The sequence below is a fragment of the Polyodon spathula genome, chromosome 4 (genome assembly GCF_017654505.1).
Source record: "Polyodon spathula isolate WHYD16114869_AA chromosome 4, ASM1765450v1, whole genome shotgun sequence".
In the NCBI taxonomy this organism is placed as follows: Eukaryota; Metazoa; Chordata; class Actinopteri; order Acipenseriformes; family Polyodontidae; genus Polyodon; species Polyodon spathula.
In genome coordinates, this window is record NC_054537.1 from 30,656,697 (window position 1) to 30,678,341 (window position 21,645).

The window sequence follows — 21,645 nt, forward strand, 5'->3', positions numbered from 1 at the left end:
AGGAAATTAAGTTTAATCAACCAGTTACAGTAATGGCTATGGTCAGGACAAAGTCTTTCACCATCTCCCCAGTCTCATTTACATTCGTTTGTCATTAATTTTCAGCTAGGACTGACTTTAGTTTCCACTGCCACCTCCCCCTTTTTATTTTAACAGTAGAGAAGGTAAAAATTTCAATGGCAATCCCAATAAACATTGTGGTTTGATATAGATAGATTTGAAATGCCAAGATTGTAATGTACTTCTCCTTAATCACCAAGGAAAACTTGGGGAAACCAAGGTTTGTGCTGGAATTGAAAAGTACAGGCAGCAAGGTTCCCTTGACCTGGACTGAACACCAACCAAAAAAAGCCTTGAAAAGGTAAATTCTCTAAACCTGAAAACAGTGTCAACAAACTCATGGCAAGACTTTTCTTATATAGTGAAGTAGTGCTCACTGTAAAACAGGCAGCAAAGACACCCCTCGTTTTATTCCTCCAAACCAGGAACAAAAATCCAACAGTTTAGTTTACATGGGCAACACACAAGGTTTGTTAAGTTCCAGAACCATAGAAATAGTTTAAGACAAAATTCTGCTCCTGTTAGGCAAAGCAAAACACCAAGTGTGGCATGTTGCAATTACACAAATTGAATCACAGACTTCATTGCAGCTGGATATGTGACCCACCCTGCCCTAATGTTACAGGGAATACAATAAAAATTCTGGGGGGGGGGAGAGATTATAGAGCAACCCCCCCCCAAACCCCAGTATAACAGCTGCTTATGCCACAGCGTTCAAACAGGACTACTACTGAGCAGCTAATCCACATCTTTGTGCTGTAAAAGACTTGACTGCTGTCGTTATTTCTTAGCAAGCTCGATTTTGACGTGAATTACATTCTCTGCAATGGATTGCAGGAGCCCCAGCTTGATCTGCAATAAGGTCCTGGTAAAAACAGATGTCAACTTCCAACCCTAAAAAAAAAAAAAAATAATTGAAAGAAAGTCCTCATGATGGATTCTCATCAAGCTTTGTGTAGAATGGCTTGACACAGATCAGCAGCCCTTTATTCTTGCTAATTATTAGCTAATACTTTGATTCCATCTGGATCCTGGAGAGAAATCCCTGGCAGTGCTAGAAAAAGCAAAAAAAAAAAAAAAAAAAAAAAAACATTTTTGTACAAGAAAGAGAAAGGAAAGAGCTCATGAAATAAGCTTGTCTATCATTATCCGCTTGTAAACGTTATTTTAACTGGGCTTTTTAAGCTCTGGAAGAACTCAGGTCATTTTCTTCCCATTTACCAGTTTCTACCTACTCAATTTTCTTACCACTGCTTGGTCACATTCCTACCATACAGTACGTACCACAAGACTAACTGAGGGACGCATGATAACACTGGAGTCCTTTACAATGTCCACAAAAATTATGGAAGGGGCATTATCGACTTGTGTATCAAAGATCAGTTTAGTACAGTAACTCATATTGGAGAGATTGTGAACCGAAAGGGTTAAAGCATCTAACCAGTCCACAAAGCCATCCGGTCTGCCTGCCTTGTGCTCATTCCTGATGCAGATTAACCATGTAGCAGAGTACAAGGGAGAGATGCAATGAGCACATGGCTATTAATCCTGGGTCTCTTTGGAATAACCAGGAAACCAGCAAGTATCAGAGTAATGACCCACTACTAAACACTTGATTTATATTATTTAAAAAAAAAAAAAAAAAAAAAAAAAAAAAAAACACACACACCACCACTTCTGGCTAGTAGTGCCCAAATAAAAACACCAACATAGCACAGTACAAAAGCCCTCCCAGACAACGCAGAGTTCGAATTAAAGTTAAAAGCAGTCTATGATAGGGCTGCAACGAAGGGTACATTCTGACCTTCGAAGGTTCGGAACACATTACCGAAGGAAGGTTTGAACCTTCGATGGTACTCATTTACATAGCTTATTGGTGACGTGTTTATATTTCATTGAGAATCCTATTTTATAGGTAATCCATACAAATGCAATAAAAAATTTCACATGTAGTTTAAAAATGTTATATAGAACAGTAATCACGTCTTTATAATTTAAAAATAAAAATAGGAAGTTTATTTACACATAACTGATCCTGCTTGCGATTTACACAGTAAGCTTGCATTGCACCAGCACCAAGCTTTAACAGTCACCATTCCAATAGTCACATTTTACTACTACAAAAAACATTAATACTAGTAACATGAACTTAGGCTTGTCACATGACCCCACAGATTGGTTATGCCTCCATGATATGAGTCGCTTGCACAGTTTGCATTCAGTTTAAAAAAAAAAAAAAAAAAAAAAAAAAGTGTTTTGCTGTAGAGATGGTGAATAAAGAAATTTGCTTCTGGTTAACACGAACTGTTTTGTACACTAGATATTCAGTACATATTTTACTGAAGAAATACAGCCTCTAGAGGTACGATGTCACTGCTTTGGATACTATACCCAGATCCAGTTGTACGTAATGTATAACCATTTGGTAGTGGATTTTAATAATAAGTTGTTTTTTTTGTTGTTTTTATGGAATATGCACTATACAAATCAAAAGATCGAATTTTGCATCTGAGTGACATTTAATATGTGATTTTATAGTATTTATAGTACAGTTTCTGTTAACAGGAAAAAAGTGTGTGAACCCATCTGACGAACCCTCGAAGGTTTAAAACAATCTTGGAATCCCTAGCTAGCGAACAAACCTTCGGACACAGCCCTAGTCTATAATGAAGAGGATAACAATAGTAAAAGGCACAGCTGTGGGCAGGATGGCCCTTTGTTCCTGTGTGATCTTTAACAAAGGGTACCCTAACCACAACATAAAGATGTATTGGTGGGTAAGCAGCAGAAGCCGCATGCAAACACAATAAAGATGTAGAATTCTCAGCTGGGCTATCCTGGGGAAAACAGATTCTAAAATGACAAATGGTTACAAGCAGGGATCCACCTGTCTACTTGCACATAAAATACAAAACTGGCCAACACTTGTCTTCAGACAGCAGCTACAGTGCGGATTTGCAGTACAGTACTGCGGGGCATCAATGTCCTCTAACAGGACAGAATAGCACCTTTCTCCACTTAGTACATTAGCATTTTATCTTCAACCCCCAGCCTTTTAAGTTAGCAGCTGTATAATTAATGTTTGGTTACCGATTACCATTTGCTCCACGCTTGAGCAGCAAAGTGCTACCCCTGGCCAAAGCGCGGCTCTACATGTAGTGTACAGAAAATAAGCATTGATCAAAATATATTAGCTATACTATACATATGACTGCATTGTGTGGGAATTCACAGTATATAGTTAGCAGCATAAAAGGTTAACTTTTGCATATCAATCACACATTTGTACTAATTAAAGAATAAGATAAATCAGCTATTTTAAAAAAAATTGGTTAAATATAGAAAACAGCAGGCACACACAAAGTTTAGAGTGCAATCATATTGAAAAACATTTTTAAAAAGTAGAGTTACCCTCCACATTCCTAAAAAGCTGTTGGTAACAACATTTTACTTGAGTTAGTTAAGTTTTAGCTGTTATGGTTTCAGTACAACAGCAAGAGATCCACGCATCCGAAAGCAGGTGCTTAGGAGATAAAGTACACTGTACAGTATATGTACCCTAAATATCTCTACCCATTTAAAAAGAAATGAGTCTCTATACAAATAGAGTGTGCATGCTCTACTTATGTGCAAATACACCTTGGGGCGTGTGCCCTCATCCTGGCTTGAGAATTCTAAACCGTAATTTTTTTTTTTTTTTAAAAAGGCATTAGATTGGCTATTGTGTGCGCTGCCAGGCTCCTGGTTACCAGCTCCATATCTGTCTGTCCGCTTGACTGCTGGTATTTGGTGATTCAGACCCCACCCCCCTCTGCTGTGTGTGCTGCTGGCGAAAATCTCACAGACTTCGCCTCCCTCCTAAAGATGGGCGTGTCTACCCATGCTCCTGACAAACATTACATCAGCACTGAAAATCTCCCTAATGGTGATTTCTATTGCTAGGGAGACTGATAGTCTTCATACAACAGTGCCATCTGGTCACTCATTTACCACGTGTAAAATTGGCTACAGACAAAAACGTTCCTATTTGGGGTAATCTTACAATACAGTAATCTTACAAGCTTCCCCACTACTCTTCCCAACAGACAAGGTAGAATACAATTTCTGGATAGTTATGAAATTGTAGGGCCACAGTAAAGCCAAGGTACCAAATGCTACTAAAGAAATATCAGAACTGTCAACTACTGAATTTTAAATGGTATTTACCATTATTGCAGTTGGAGGTTTGCTGTATCTTGGTGGAAAATACAGTACAGAGGATTTGTTCTTAAAACTCAAAGAGAATGACTCTACAATATCCATAAGCACACAGTCACTAGCTCTATAAAACCAGCTTAGTGCCACTTTGTTGCTTAGGAATAGAGAAAATACTGAACATTCAGCACTAGCAGATTTAATTAGTAGCCAAACATAACTATACTGCTGCTAACTAAAAGTGCCCCTTTGAATTCCTGCCCGTCATTACTTCCCAAACATAAACCATCTCTTGGGTAATGTGCACTGTCTTCACAACTAGAATACAGATTGGTGCAATACCGATGCAATAACAGGGAAACTACAGTAACACCCCAATTCCAAATCCAAACAGAGGAACCAGAATTCGGCAGAGACAGTCCCTGCATTTATTCTGCTCCCAAAGTGGTAAAACTATGAGAAATCAAGTCAAGTCAGTTGACTTGCTTTGAGTGTTTGCACTATCTGGGACAGTCATTCGATAGAGCAATGCATGTACTGCGGAGTATGACACATGCAATTCAAATGCAACTTTATTATACTGTACAACCACTAGCATTAGTGCCTGCCAGCGTACTAAAAAAAATTGCAAAACACTAAAAAGTCACGTTTAGCTAAGGCAGCAGCTCAGAACAGGTGCCTGAACAACCAGCTAAATACTATGCTAAAGCAAATAATGCTGTGCAGTTTTCTGTCTAACTGCATTAACTGTTAAAGAGCAGTCAGAGAAAGTTTCAAAAGCTAGCTGATGGTCAGAGACTGAAGCCAGACGTTAGTTTGACTAGCAGCAAAAGGTCTGTGATGGGCAGTTATCAACACTGACCACACGAGTGAATGAGTGTGCCTCGAATGTGCATCTAGACTAATGCCCTTTAAAAAGACAAAGGGTATTGAATGAGGGAGTGATTTCGGCAGATTCTGCCTTAGCGCATACTTTTGACAACAAAGATAGTCACCGATAGGCCGATTCAATCCATGCCCTATCCTTTCGTTCCTCCTGGCGGGGGGGTGGGGTGGGATTAGTTTTAATCCATGATTCTGATTGACTGTGCATTGTGTTTTTGTTGAAATGAAAGCATAAAGTGGGGTTTATTTCTGTATTGTGTTCTCTTTAGTCTAGATATGTCAGTCTGAGCGTATGCAAGTTTGCCCACCCTCCTATCTTTTCCGTACAAAATGCTTTAATTCATGTTGATATTATACCTGTAGTTTTCAGTTACGCCATGTACTACTGTGACAAATATGTTTCTAAAATTACAATATGAGTGTAAAAAGAAATATTTCAGCAACTTTTTAAAACAAATTGTCCTAAAATATTTTTCATTTTATGCTTAAATTAAAAAAAGGCTGCCAAGTGAAAGGAATTACTGCTTTTGTTTTGTTTACTTTTTCACATAGGTCTATTTAATCTCCATAACTACATAATCTGGGTGTCGATTTCAGAATGGAAATCAAAGTGTCACACAAATGACAATGATGTTTTGAGTTGTGGCTGATAAAACAACCAGTAACAGTGACAGGCAGTAGTTTTTCTTAGCAGAAACCCTAATTGGCAATTACAGGGTACAATACACCTGCCTGCTAGCACTCCACCTGCCATCCAGGCGGACAGTGGAGAGAGAACAGCGGCTACAGGCTGCAAGAAGCCTGCCGAACTGGGAATTCAGCTCTGAAATGTTTTTAAAAACGTACACTTGTAGGCATATTTACAACACATTCGAAAAGCATAGGGTTCAACACAGTGTTGGTACTGTTTAGCTGGATCACTCTGCCTCAACCCAATAAACAACAGTTACAGAACTGCCTGTAGTGCTACAGTTTATCTCTAGTCATGGTTTGGATGCTGGTGTTACCCTGCAGAGAGAATTCCAACCCAGTGCAGCCATATAACAAACACTTTCAAATTAGACACAGCCATGTTGTTAGCAATACAAACAGAGATTACAGTTATAAAAAATAATACAAAAAAAAAAAAAAAAAAAGAAGAACAGAAAAATTAACTTTGTTGCTTCAACATATAAACCTATAAGTGTGAGCTAGTTTAAGGTAAAATTGAAATTCCTGGGGTTTTTTTTGTGTTTTTTTTTTTTATGAACAAAATAAAGCAAAACAGGCAGTACAACAAACAGATGCAGCGCCATTACATTTTTTATTTTGTGTTTTTAAACTATTTTCTAAAAATCTCAACCCTACAGTACATGGGGCATTGTTAAGTTAGTGAACAATGCTAGGCCACTTGCTGCCAATTGATCAATTCAAAAGTAGTTAAATACATTTTAAAAGACAACAGGAGCAGCAGCAGCAAACACTCTATGAATGACTATCCCCCACCCAAAATCTCCTCCCTGGTTTGTGTTCTGCGGTCCTCAGCTTCAGGGTTAATTAGGTTTGCGATGTGGCTGGCTTGTTGTGATCAGGAAGTCCAGTTAGTTGATAATGTCGTCAGGAGAACAATGAAGGACAGGGCCCGAACAGGAAGTGGGGCTGGAATACCTTGGGTGTGTGACAAGGGAGGGAGGTGGGGTGGGGAATATTTACTCTGCAGGACTGGACACTTCAGCTTGCAAAATCATTTGAGCCACTTTTGTAATTGATAAATAGATAATAGTAAAAGGTGTTGTGAGAGAAGTAAGTAATAGATGAAGACATCTGAATACGATGTCATACTACAATATATTTTTATGAATGTCTTAATAAAAAGTCGCATTAGAGGTCAGGTTTAAAAGCAAGCTAAAGAGTGCTGTAATGGCACATTTTTCAGGGATTCAAGAGAGCTTTAGTTGGTTTCTTTTTAGCTAAAGGAAGTTAAATTTTGGGGGATTGTATTACTGGTTAGCTAACTATTATCCAAGGTAAACCTCCAACTGCATGTTTAGTTCAGATTGGATGTACAATATGCAAGATCACAGCACCTCAAAAGAGTTTTTGGGGTTATACTCAGAAGATGCAGAAATTTGGCAAATTTGCAATTGCAAATCTTGATGCAGGTAATGGGGAAGTAAAACCCTAGTTTCAGGCACATACCAATAACAATGCACAGGCAGATAAGCAAATAACTTCCAAGAACAAGGGAATAATCTCAAGGTCTGCAGTACACAACAACACTGTTTGCTGTGGGCCATACAAACTCTACTATGTATTTCCATCAGCTGCAAGAAGCTCCAACTCCTGCTGAACTGGACTCCACTGTGCGATTCAATTTAAACAGCACAGTCAGCACAAACTAATCATGACAGGCACCATAGCCTTACTGCAATAAATCACACTGACTGTTCTCAAAAGCACAGATGCAGCAGTTCAGGTCTGGTCTGGGTACAGGAACAACCAACACATTATATATATATACATATATATATATATATATATATACATATATCTATACATATATATATATATATATATATATATATATATATATATATATATATATATATATATATATATATATATATATATATATATATATATATATACATATATATATATATATATATATATATATCTATATAGATATGGATATGAACACATGTAGCTGAGCAAGGATTATTTTCTCAAACACACATTAACCAACATTTAAAATAATCATTCACATGTATTTAAGGTTTGCTGTTCAGAAATGACAGACCTGAAAATGTGAGTCTGGAGTGTTTTTAATATTTTTACGCTCTTACAGGGTTCTCTTGATCAAAACTGCTGCAGTATACCATTTGGAAGCAACTGTTCCAATCTCTACATATTGCCACTGCTCTTAAACCCGGGAAAGAAAGCTGCGTGTGGAATACATTTCGTCTCAACCACTCCCCGGCCATATACTATAGTCTTAAATTTATATACTGTGATGAATGAATAAACACAGGAGAGACTGGGCCACTGCAGGTACAGAGACTCATCACAACGGTACAGACGGTAGCGGTCGCGGAATGCTTAGTTGCTGACTCTACAGCTTCAGGCCACGTGGCTCTTTGTTCTGAGGAGGATTAATGTTGTGTGCCTTTCCTGCTTGGGCCTCCCGCACATGTTGTCCTAAACTAATTATTGATCCTGGAGGAGAAGCCTGCCAAGAAAATGATTTGCATTTAATACATGCCGTCTCTCTTCAGCCGTTTGGTTGCAGCATACTCATAAATAAGGCAGAAAGATTTCTGGAGAAAAGCAAACGATAGAAATATGGCTTTTTTTGTTGTAAACATTATGCGAGTTCACATATTATGAAGACCTGTGTTATAGTTTTTTTTACAGCAAAAAATACAGTAAAACACAGAGCAAGTACCCAGGGCTCTATGGAACTGGGTGCACAGACTTCATTCTACTTTGTTTCCTAAAGTTCAAATGTGTTCATTCATCATGGACATAATTAATTGTTCCAGAAGCAGACCTAGTTTTTAGGAAACTCACAATAATTGGAAATAGTAAAGAATATGTTCCTTTAAAAACATCAATCTATATCTCTCTGTAGTGATTGCAATTGCCCAAGTACTGTTTTCTTCATTTTATATTTTTGTCAATCTATGTTGAGGCGCCTCACCTGATTTCAGGAACTGCTCTTTAGTTCTAGCTGCCTGCCGTATGAAGGCAAGACCAGCCAAAGCATCTTTATCAAAGCAAGAGCCAGCATTACCTAGTGAGCTGCAATACACTGTTGTGCACTGGATGGTGCAGAGTGCTTACTAACAAAAAAAAAACACACCCCACTTTCAAATGACTAGTGGTCAGGGGTGATGAAATGTGGCGTTATAGGGGAGCTTGGGAAGTGGGTCTTCAGGCTTTCTTAGCAAAGTTATTTAGATTTCATGGTATGAGGATAAATAATTGCAAGCTTTACTGTTCATATGCACAGCATACACAACAAATGTTAAACAACTTTGAGAGGGAATGTGAAAAAAAAAAAAAGTTAGGATTGGGACAATTGCATTGGAGACGGCAATGCAACTACAGCTATAGCCAAAAGTCTTGCCTCGATCTACAAAATTTACAAATTTTTCTTCATAAAGTCAAATGAAGCCTCCTGATTAATGTTATGTTAATGTTTAATTTTATACTGCTTTGGAGTACCTGTATACATAATGAAAGAATGATAAGTTGAAAAGTAATAAAATCTAACATGAAACCTTGTAGTACTATTATGGCTTCCGTCAGACTTCTACGATATCATTTTGCAGTTTGACTGCATGAAGTTATACAAGTTTTAAATTATGAGAGAGAGGAGAGAGAGAATCAATGTCACTGTTAGGGTTCGATTTACAACACCAATACACACGCTTGCAAAAAAAGGAATTTGGCAGCCATTTAACATGTAATGGACATCAGAGCCAAAGTATTGTGATAGAATATCACGATTATGTGCTTGGCATCACTCCCAACCAGTATCGCAGAACACTGCCACTACAATTTTATAATCGTAATACAGTGAAAGGCACTAAATCAAATTAAAAAAATCCACCCTTAAACTTTCTTCCATTACTTTCTGTATAAATACTGAAACATACTTTTTATACTTGTACAGGAATATTGAACAAAACGTTGGTAAAAGGAGGCTAATTGAAATCGGAGCAAAATGTGTGTGTGTGGACAAACCCATAAAGCTGCAAAGTTACTACAATGCGTGGCCTTCCATTACCCACTTGGCACAAATATACATCGAAAAAATGCAATCACACATTATTGTTGATTTGGCATTTTCTGGTTTGCTATCTGCACAATCCTACTGGAAAGCAATATAATGTCTGAAAAGACAATAATGTCCGAGTTCAACTGAAATGCCTGACTTCAATTAATATTATATCTACCAGCTCTACAGAGGAAACTCTGTACTTCACCTCTCTCAAATTGAAACATATAAAGTGTTGGTCCTGTGTTACATGAGCTGAAATAAAAGATCCCAGAAGTTTTCCATACGCTCAAAATGCTTATTTCTCTCAAATTTTGTGCTCAAATTTGTTTGCATCCCTGTTAGTGAGCATTTCTCCTTTGCCAAGATAATCCATCCACCTGACAGGTGTAGCATATCAAGAAGCTGATTAAACAGCATGATCACTACACAGGTGCACCTTGTGCTGGGGAGAATAAAAGGCCACTCTAAAATGTGCAATTTTGTCACACAACACAATGCCACAGATGTCTCAAGTTTTGAGGGAGCATGCAATGGGCATGCTGACTGTAGGAATTTCTACCAGAGCTGTTGCCAGAGAACTGAATGTTTCTCTACCATAAGCCGCCTCCAGCGTCGTTTTAGAGGCAGTATGTCCAACCGGCCTCACAACCCCAGACCATGTGTAACCACGCCAGCCCAGGACCTCCACACCTGGCTTCTTCACCTGCGGGATCGTCCGAGACCAGCCACTCAGACAGCTGATGAAACTGTAGGTTTGCACAACCGAAGAATTTCTGCACAAACTGTCAGAAATTGTCTCAGGGAAGCTCATCTGCATGCTCGTCGTCCTCACCAGGCCACTGGCATGCTACAGAAGTGTGCTCTTCACGGATGAATCCTGGTTTCAACTGTACCAGGCAGATGGCAGATAGCGTGTATGGCGTCATGTGGGCAAGCGGTTTGCTGATGTCAACGTTGTGAACCGAGTGCCCCATGGTGATGGTGGGGTTATGGTATGGGCAGGCATAAGCTACAGACAACAAACACAACTGCATTTTATCGATGGCAATGTGAATGCACAGAGATACCGTAAGGAGATCCTGAGGCCCATTGTCGTGCCATTCATCCGCCGCCATCACCTCATGTTTCGGCATGATAGTGCACGGCCCCATGTCGCAAGGATCTGTACACAATTCCTGGAAGCTGAAAATGTCCCAGTTCTTCCATGGCCCGCATACTCACCAGACATGTCACCCATTGAGCATGTTTGGGATGCTCTGGATCGACGGATGACAGCGTTTTCCAGTTCCCACCAATATCCAGCAACTTCGCACAGCCATTGAAGAGGAGTGGGACAACATTCCACAGGCCACAATCAACAGCCTGATCAACTCGTGCTGCATGAGGCAAATGGTGGTCACACCAGATACTGACTGGTGTTCTGATCCACGCCCCTACTTTACTTACCTTAAAAAAAAAAAAAAAAAAAAAAAAAAGTATCTGTGACCAACAGATGCATATCTGTATTCCAAATCATCCAGTCATGTGAAATCCATAGATTAGGGCCTAATGAATTTATTTCAATTGACTGATTTCCTTATATGAACTGTAACTCAGTAAAATCTTTGAAATTGTTGCATGTTGTATTTATTTTTGTTCAGTGTATTTATTTATTTATTTTTAAATAGCCTTCATTTTTTTGTTGCAACCAGTGCTTCTGGATCCAATTAAAATAAAATGATGTACTGCTGTAAACATCATGATGCACATTCTGACAAACTTTCTAAATTAAATTGAAAGTCTCAGATTATAGTTATACCCTCAAATGCAAGGTCACAACCAACCCAAAAAGGCAGACAGATAAATGTCTAGTTCCAAGTTGCTGAACACCTTGCCCTGCTTCCCACCTTCTGAAGCATACCTAACTGGAAACATCCACAATACAGCAAGGGCAGAAAACCCAAAGCAGCAGGCTACATGTCAAGTTTTCATAGTAGATTCTGCTACAGTAAACAGATACTGTTTTTAAGACATACGGTAATACAGACTGCTCAAACAGTCAACCAACACTATTGGAAAGAGACTAGAAAATCTGCCTCACAGCAGCAAGAGTGAGCCAAGGATCTCCACGAAACGCAAGTGCAGGCACTCTCAAACATCTGCTGGGTCACGCAGAAGCAGGACTGTAGGGTTTCAGCACCTTCATGGCTGCTTTTCAAAAATACAGAGACACAGCAACTATGCAACAAGTTTGCTCAAGTACCAGAGAATCAGTTTCCTCGTTGCAACGCGGTGCTCCCACTAAAACTAAAAGCTGAAAGACTTTAATTCCTCTCCGGGAGTGCTCTAATTAGAAGCAGCAATCCTTTTTTTCCTGTGAGCGATCCTACTTCTACCAAGTTTGGGAACAAAACCAGAAGGCTGTAGAGAGAACGGCAGGGATGGAAAGACTCCTGTTGCATACTGTAGCAGTTTCATCCATTCCAGGTTTTACTATGAGCTTGGTTTGCCACAGGGTAAAGGTAACAAGCTCAGGTCTGTCTTATTAAACTCATAGTAAAACCAGGAATAGATCAAACAACTGTGAATGGGGATGGGGAGGGGGAGGGGGGATCTTATTTCTGGCCCTGGAATTGTCCAACATGGGATTTCCAATCCAACTTTTCTGGCAGATAATAGGGATGGACAATAATGGCATTTTCAGCTATCGATTATCATCTGCAAATTATCATGATGATCGTGATTATCTGCCAAATATATAAAATTAAAATTCTTAATTTATAAAATTTATACTTGAGCAGCATGACAACCGCCAGTCTAAGTCACTCAGTTTAGAAGAAAAAAAACTGTATATGCGCAGAGTTTTTAAATTCCTGGTGGGTGCCCAGAACAAACACGAGTATAAAAATACACCTATTGTAATTTGTATATTAATAAATGGTGCAGTTTCTCTAAAATACATTTTTTTTTATTTAAACATGTTAATTCGAGAATGTTTACTTTTATAAAAGCAAGTGCCACCAAATGTATTAATATAAATAACCAAAATTGCCAACGTTACCTGGAAACATTTGTTTCCTTTACTTGTGTGGCGAATCTGCCATTAAGAGGATCAAACTAGTTTTTTTTTTTTTTTTTTTTTTTAAATAAATAAATCCTGTTTCAAAATGTTTAATAGTCAAAAGTTAATTTTTCTACAGTAATTTTACAGTGAGCTAGCACTTAAATTTTTTATTTTACAAACAATATTTGTGTTTGTTAGAAAACCAGTCAAGCTTTGCCACTGTACATTATCAAAACAAAACCATGACGTAGAGTTAAAAGCATATTGTTTAAAATCAATATTCAACTTCCCAATGTAAGCAGTGTTCACACAGATCAGATTTTTTTATTTTTTTTTATTTTTTATTTAGTAGTCACCTACTGATTTTACTGACTAGGAAGCAGCAAAGACAAACACACGATGTCCTCCAAAACGCTTGTGCGCAGTGAGCCGAGGACACTCTGGCCGACCTAAGTCCCACCCCCCGGGTGGCGCTTAGCCAACTGTGCGCTGCTGCCTGGGCACTCCCCTCCACAGTCGGCAGTAAAATAGCCTCGACTCGCTTCCTGCTTCATTGGTTCACGGACGATAATTATGATTATCGACAATTTTTCAACGTGATTAATTTATGAGTGCAAAAAAAATTGATCTTCAATTATTGTTCAAACCCTAGTAGATAAACTACAAATAAATCAATACATAATCATATCCAACTAAAGCAATCATACTGTCTATATTACACCCACTGCAGCAGAGCCTTAATTTGGTAAACATGGGGGGCAACGTGTACATGGGCAAAGCATGCAAATATTCATTGGCCTGATTATTTCAGCATGTTGTACTTCAAGGTGACAAAAGGGCTGGAAATGTCACTAAATCGCTATTCCAGACATTCTGAAATGATCTATAACCTCAAAAGACTCAAAGTAAGGTAAAATTTATAAGAAGGTAAAGATGACAAATGCCTTGGACTAGTGCCTTCAACAGTGTACAGATTAAAACCTGCTTAAATCAGAACTGATAAAGCAATAGCCAAAACATTTGTCTACTTGACTTAAGTCTTTACTTTACTGTGTATCAGCTTAAATCAATGTACCTGTGCTGGTCCTGTGGGCACAAAGTGAATAAACGAAGCTTCTAAAATCTGGAATTACTCACACTGCGATGCAATGGTATTTTTGATTTCCAATCCCTGGAATGTCATCATTTGTACAGGAAAGAGAAAAGCCCTGTAGGTTTATGGTGAACTTTCTGGTTTCAATATGGAGGGCTGTTTCTGCTGACAGGCCTTCATGATGCACACCTGTTCTGCATCAGAAACCCTGCAGTAATTGCGTGGTGTACAGCAGCCACATTAAGAATGCTCCTGTCACTCTCAGTGCGACTGCTTTACATCCCCGATCACATGAAGGGCTTTGGTGCAGTCACTAGATGCAAGACAAATGTGAATAAAATGTGTAACAAACACCCCTCATGCAAATAAACACTCCACTAGCAAACAGGTAAAAGGGTGGCACTAGGAACACTTGTGCTGTGGTACATTACCTGAAGTCAGTAGAAACCAAAAATGGATTAAACAAAACATCCATTTAAAAAAATGCTTTCAAGCTCACCACAAACCTGCACAGCTGAGCTCCACACAAATAAGAACACAACAGCACTGCACATCTATGAATGGCAACTGCAAAAGAGGAACCAGTCTAGAGTGATGCAAGAGGCTTTGGAAAATTAGACTATTGACACAACCAGTTGCACTAGATGTAGGAGCTTGTTCAGACAGATTTTTTGAAACCTGCTATCTACAAAGGAAGGTTTTTGTTTTGTTTTTTAGACACTTTTGTATTACATAAAGTTAGTACAATAATATAGGCCTATATTATATTCAGGTAGACCTATACATTTTTCAACTGATGCACACTGCAAATGGGCAAAAACAAATACTAGAATAGCCTATTGCTTTTCTTTTGAAGTGATCAGTACTACACTGGGCCGAGCACAAAATAATTATAGATTATATAAGAATTGGTGTTCAGCTGCAGCCACCCTGTCCCTGGCCCTGCACCACAATTAAGTGGACAGAAACCTCAAGCAAAGAGTCTTCTGAAGCCCATCTGAAAAGACTAAAAGGTGTCTCACTCAACACAAATGTTAGAATCAGGGAAAGACCTAATCATATTTTTTAGTTTTGCCCAGATAACTTCAACAGTTTGCTCAGAAAGCTCTGTGCACAGGTATAGCCCGCCAAACAAACTGAATGTTTGTTGTGGTATCTCTTTTACTCAGCTGTTAATCTACTCATCCTGCTGGTGACAAGAAGGTTAAAAAGCACTAAACCATGACTTCTTGTAGCAAGGAAATAGAAATATATTCCCTTCTTCATAAAAATGACCATGTGCTTGAATATTCTTGTATAGCAATGTAACACACAGCCAAGGGTACATTAAGTTTCATCATCCAGAAAAACAGCATACTTTTAAGCCATTACAACAGAACCTATTACTGTATGAAATAATAAAAATGTAATAAAAATAAAGGGCTGAAACACTGACCTCTGAACACCACCCCCTCGACCCTGTCAAGGATTGAGTTTTGTATAACTTGAAGGGCTGTATTTTAAAAATGTGTTTCATCAACTATCACTTTCACAAAAACACATACTGTTTGTTGTAAGCTACCATTATGAAAAGTACCCAATTAAATAAAAACAAGGAGAATAACTTGAGACTCCCCTCTTGCTGTTTTGTAAAACAGTGTTTACATATGTATTCATACTGTACTAGTTACTGTACTGCCAAGTCCCTGGTAGATCATTTGAATAACTATATGCAAAAGGTGGCATTTCATTGAAATTATAATTAACAATGACATACTGTATCTTTCTTACTTGACTTATTAAACACATTCCTTATCTGCTACACTAATTATTCAGCAGGCGTGAATCAAACCTTGGCAGGAATACACACACGAGTACGTATAAGGCCCTCAAATTCCGCAACATATAGTAAAAAGTTCTAATAACCCTATATAATTGTTTAACGCCATGCACAGTGTGAATGAGTCGCCTTACCTTGGGAAGGTCCCTCAGCTGGTTAGCATCCAACAGCAGTTCTTCAAGACTCCTGTTGTAGCGGTAGATCTCCTCTGGCACTGTCTGCAGGGAGCAGTGCCGCTTGTCGACAGACTCGACGTGGCGGTTACAGCGCCACAGAGGGATACACTTCAACATCTCCGACCGCCGTCTGGAGAAGGACACTGAGCTGAACAGAAACTCCGCATGGGGACGAAAACACCGTATCTAAAACAGCAAGTTTCCACAACTCAACCCCCCCCCCCCCCCCCCCCCCCCAAAAAAAAAAAAAAAAAGAAAAAACTAAAGCTGATGATAGTGGCCCCCCATAAAAGAGGGAGAAAAAAAACCCAAAACAGAATTGTTTATTTGTATCTCCACTTCAATACTCCAGTTCACTGCAGTTACTGTATGCTATACATTAATACAGCATAAATCCACACTAGGGCGGTGTTATTTAGAAGCCAAAACACAATAATGCAATTAAATAGTTTACTTTCTACGACAAAATCTCTATTATCATTAATACAATTAAAATAATAACTTTAAAAACATTTTTGTAAAAGTATGTATTTTTTTTCTGTAATATTCGTGGCTTTCCGATAAGTTTTCCCATATAAATATTTTTTTGTGTGAATTAAAAGAACCCGAGACAAAATCGTGCTCAATCCAAAACCAATTAAAATGCCAAACTCATCTTTCCTTTCAAGTCCATTCAGAGGATAAACGAAAGCTACGCCTCACTGGGAGTCAAGCGCAAAGCCGGGCTAGTAGAACAAGACAGATCAAGCCGCTCTAAATAAAGAACGGGAAAACCAGAGGGTCCTTGGCTTTTGTCTTCCAATTAAAAATAATATTAACAAAAAAAAAAATCTTTTGAATGATAAAAGATATGTAATCAAAATATCAATCCAACACCAGTTGTCTTTTGCGAAATTAAATCTAAACCACTCAGGTTTGCTCCTTGTATTAGCAGGCCGAAGCTGGGCTCCCCTATCCCCAGCAGTCCTATCTCTCTATCTGAAGGGTTATGCTTAAGACAAAGTCCGGGCCACACTCCCCAAAGCGCTGTCTCCGAGTCCTCTACTTCGACCGATTTAAAAAATGGTAATAATTCCTTAGCGAAGAGTCTTTCCAGACGCAAAAAGTTGGACATATGTGCTTGTCTACCGGGGAGTATCTTCACTCAGCCCAGCAACAGAGCTCTCCCTGCTGCTACCACCAACCCAACTCCGCCTTATTGTTGTCGCCAACTCGCCACTGCCACTCCTCCTCCTCCTCCTCTTCTGCCGATCCGCACTCTGAGAAGTTTTGCTCGTCCAGCACCCACAGCGACACCCGTTGCCTCGGAAGACTTTCTTGCGAAATAAACTACTTGTTTTGTTTAGATCTCGCAGTGCCACCTTGCGGAGCGAGTCACACCTTCGCAGACGCTGACAGGAAGCCCCAGACTGCTGCAATCTTGCGTTGTCCAGGATTTAAACTTTATGGCATGTTTAACCATTTTGACGCCATGTGTTGTTATATGGATAGTAGCTATATTTACATTTCGGGCCATGCTTTAAAAAAAGTCTTATTGCACCTTTGTGACATCAAAAAATCGTTTTGCACGGTTAATCTGAATTAGCGCGTTTGTCACAAACGCAACATGTTGTCCAGTTTTCAACACCCAGTGCAGAATCTGACCAAGTTAGCCAATGATCTTCGATGATCTCCGTGAACGCACCCATTGGCTAAACTGGTCAGATTCTGCATGAATAATCTATGTAAACGCATCCATTGTGTATGGGCTGAGCGCCCAAAAGCCCACTGCTGTGGAAGGTTCTCCCGGCTTGCGTTGCTGTCTCCTACCACAAACACCTTCAGCATGTTTATATAACCTGTAAATATTATGTAGACTCAAGCTATAACTACATATTAGTAAAATTACTCCTACAAGTGTTTGGTTGTTTTGTATTACATCCCAACCTAATTTCAGAATTAGTGTGTTACTTGGCATAAAATATATGAAGCAAGTGAGTGTTTATAAGACATGAGAAGTTGATGATTTACCAAAATATAATCTCTCTCAAGGGTATGCTTCAATATATATTTATTGTGATTACAAATGTTTCTCATAAATGAAAAGCCATGCAAAACCAAGCACTTTTGACATGGTTGACCAATGGCAAGGTTTACTTGAAGTGAGGATTTCTCTCTGGGGTAAGGTATGAAAAGAGTAGGAGACTTAAATAAATACATATGCAAGATTAAAGGAAAAAAAATTCTTCCACTGGTTTTGAAGTGACAGTGCATCAAAAACATACATCAAAGGCCACGGATGCACAGCTCTGATCTGTCTGGATCAGACTTACACACTACCACCATTGATATTATCTTGAATATTTTCCAGTGTATAGACAACTGTACCCACAGCTCCACAAAAGAGGAATGTGTCCTTGGCTCACAGATTCTCAAGAACTTTAAAACAGTCAAATTCATGAACCCTGCTGCAACATGACAGAGCTTAGCTTAATGTGATGTGTTAATCCATAGTATGTACGGTGTCCATTAGACATCATCAGATCTCACCCCTCCTCGACTCAATCGTCAGCCCCCCTTGAGTCAATCCTCACTCCTCCTCGACTCAATCGTCAGCCAGCTTCAAGCCATACTATCCCCTACCCTTTTTTACGGTTATACTGGAATAGTTGGACATACATTTAGCAGAACAGTCTTACTTGCTTGACAGAACCGTGAGTACTACAATTTTAACTTTGTTAAATGGTCATTGATCATTTATTATTGTAATAACTAAAGACCGAGTCTGAACCTGAAATACCGAGGCCTCTCGCACTGAAGCATTATCATGGCTCCTTTACAGGCGCGTATATCGGGCTTCTGTCTTTGTATGTGATTACGTCACCTACCTTTCCCGTGCACTGTAGCCGCAACTCCGCCCGGACATGCTCACCAAGCTACAGTAAGACGGGTGCGGGCTGGTGTACCTGCGGCCACTTCTTACACCAATTCAGCGATATCGGTTCTCGCAGGCAAAGGGCAAAGAGCGAGGCAATCCACACACAGGAGGAAGGCGAACCCAGGACATCTCGCACTAAAACATACCGCCGATAGCGCTGTACAAAAGAGCCGGCTCCTTTGCATGGAGAGTATATCGGGCTTATGTCTTTGTATGTGATTACGTCACCTACCAGCCCTGCTGCTACCTTCCCCGTGCACGCTACAATACTTTACCTTTTATGAGATCAATGTAAAATTAATTACATAATTACAACTAAATCTAATGTTTTTATTGCATTTTATTATATTACTTTATAGGTAGCAAGCTACTATCAATTTAGTAATTCGTTGCTTCAGACCTTCAATTAATTTTAGCCTACCTATTAATACATTAGTTTCATGAATATGTACATTAACCCATAAACAACTTTTAAAATTAAAACAAAGCAATACATGTTATTTAGAAAAGAAATGAGTTATTGGTGTATGTTTTTATTTAAGAATACGGTTGTGGTTTCCCATGATGATTTTCAACATTGCAAAATACCAGCAATCTATATTAAAAGTAATTAAAAAAATAAATAAAGTGAAAACATATATTACGTAGTTTCTTTAACGTACTTTCAAATTAAAGCTAACGCATCTTCATACAGGCCTATTTAATTTATGTATTTTTCATTTTTTAAATCGTAGTACTTCTCGGTCTCTCTAGCAAGTAAACCTACTGCTACATTTCTGTCCACCTATTCCACTATAACCGTTTAAAAATGTTGGGGATAGTATGGCTTGAAGCGGTCTGACGATTGAGTCGAGGAGGTGAGAGGATTGACTCAAAGGGGGGGGGGGTTTGAAGAGTGAGTCGAGGAGGGGTGAGGTGTCACGTCTGACGATTGAGTCGAAGAGGGGTGAGATCTGATTTCTTACGATTGAGTCAAGGAGTGGTGAGGTCTCATGTCTGCCGATTGAGTCGAGGAAGGGTGAGGTCTGAATGATGTCTGACGAGTGAGTAGAGGTGAGGTCTCATGTCTGACGATTGAGTCGTTGAGAGGTGAGGATTGAGTCGAAGAGGGTTGAGATCTGATTTCTTACGATTGAGTCGAGGAGGGGTGAGGTCTCATGTCTGCCGATTGAGTCGAGGAAGGGTGAGATTTGATTTCTTACGATTGAGTCGAGGAGGATGAGGTCTGATGTCTGACGATTGAGTCGAGGAGGGGTGAGGTCTGAATGATGTCTGACGAGTGAGTAGAGGAGGGGTGAGGTCTCCCGTCTGACGATTGAGTCGAAGAGGGGTGAGATCTGATATCTTACGATTGAGTCGAGGAGGGGTGATGTCTGAATGATGTCTGACGAGTGAGTCGAGGAGGGGTGAGGTCTCATGTCTGACGATTGAGTCGAAGAGCGAGATCTGATTTCTTACGACTGAGTCGAGGGGTGAGGGCTGAGGATGTCCTAAAATGTACACCGTAACTAAGTATGAAATCGTAACAGCACACAGCAGAGGTTCGAATCATTACAACAGATTTGTTAATTGGATTTGACATCAAAAGCTGACTAACGTAATGGCTAGTGCAATTCAAACTTGTGTACCATGTGTCAGTGACTGAGTGAAAACAAGAGAAACACACTCTCCACTACGACCTTGTATAACAGAATGACATTAACCCAAAGGCAGTCTTTTTAATATTGTCTGTGATAAACATTGTAAATGTAAAATAATAACAAATTGCTATGTAAAGATACGGTAAGAATTAGTTCTGAGATCACCGCTTTTTGTTTTGGTATTGAATAGATGCAGATATGATTATGAGGACAAAATCTGTTACTAGCGAGTTGCTAAAGTTTATTTTAAAGCTCGGACTTCTTTTTTGTTCAAGTGGAGAACTGAAAGCGCTTGTTAATATTTTAAAAACACATTTCTTGTTTTGAATAAATGTAAACATACCGGCAAGCTGGTGTAGCGCTGGGCACCGCCATCTTGGGGAGCGCGCGCGTGCCTACGTAAAGGTACTATATAGCCGTGAGCGCGATCAATAATGGTCAACGTGAGTGAAAACTTATTCTTTGGTTTAGTTTTAACTATAGTATGCTTAAATGGTGAGGGTGGGTATATAACGTTTAAACCAAGGGTACTTTCCCTAACACGAATACATTTCAATAAGTTAATGCATATATTGTAGCACGTATAAGACTACACTTTAATTAAAATGTAGTGAGTGGATTAAATACAGTCTTGTGGATTTGTTTATGTCACATTATTAGTGTTTTGTACTGCCAATTTTTCACTTCAGGCCTCAATAAAAGCTCACTTTTTGCATTTTAAGCTTGACTTCCAATTTTTCCTGCCATCTGTAATAGTCATTTGACCACAATACTTTACACACAGCATTCGGGTTACATAACTTGGTTGGAGTGAATGCAAATAAATAATATATATATATATATATATATATATATATATATATATATATATATATATATATATATATATACATATATACATACACACACATATATATATATATATATATATACACATATATACACATATACATACATTTATATACACACACACACACACACACACACACACACACATATATATATATATATATATATATATATATATACACACACATATACATACATTTATAT

At 38.9% G+C, this 21,645-nt stretch overlaps 1 protein-coding gene across 4 annotated transcripts in view; it reads right to left on the minus strand.

Moving 5' to 3' along the window:
* Positions 1-16,245, minus strand: part of scrib (scribble planar cell polarity protein) — a 137,569-nt gene extending 121,324 nt beyond the window's left edge. For all 4 annotated transcript variants that reach the window (XM_041247630.1, XM_041247631.1, XM_041247629.1 and 1 more), the window contains exon 1: positions 15,994-16,245. In XM_041247630.1, coding sequence (XP_041103564.1) covers positions 15,994-16,152 — 159 coding nt within the window. In that variant the 5' untranslated portion in view covers positions 16,153-16,245. The remainder of the gene's footprint in view (positions 1-15,993) is intronic.
* Between the last annotated feature and the right edge of the window lie 5,400 nt (positions 16,246-21,645).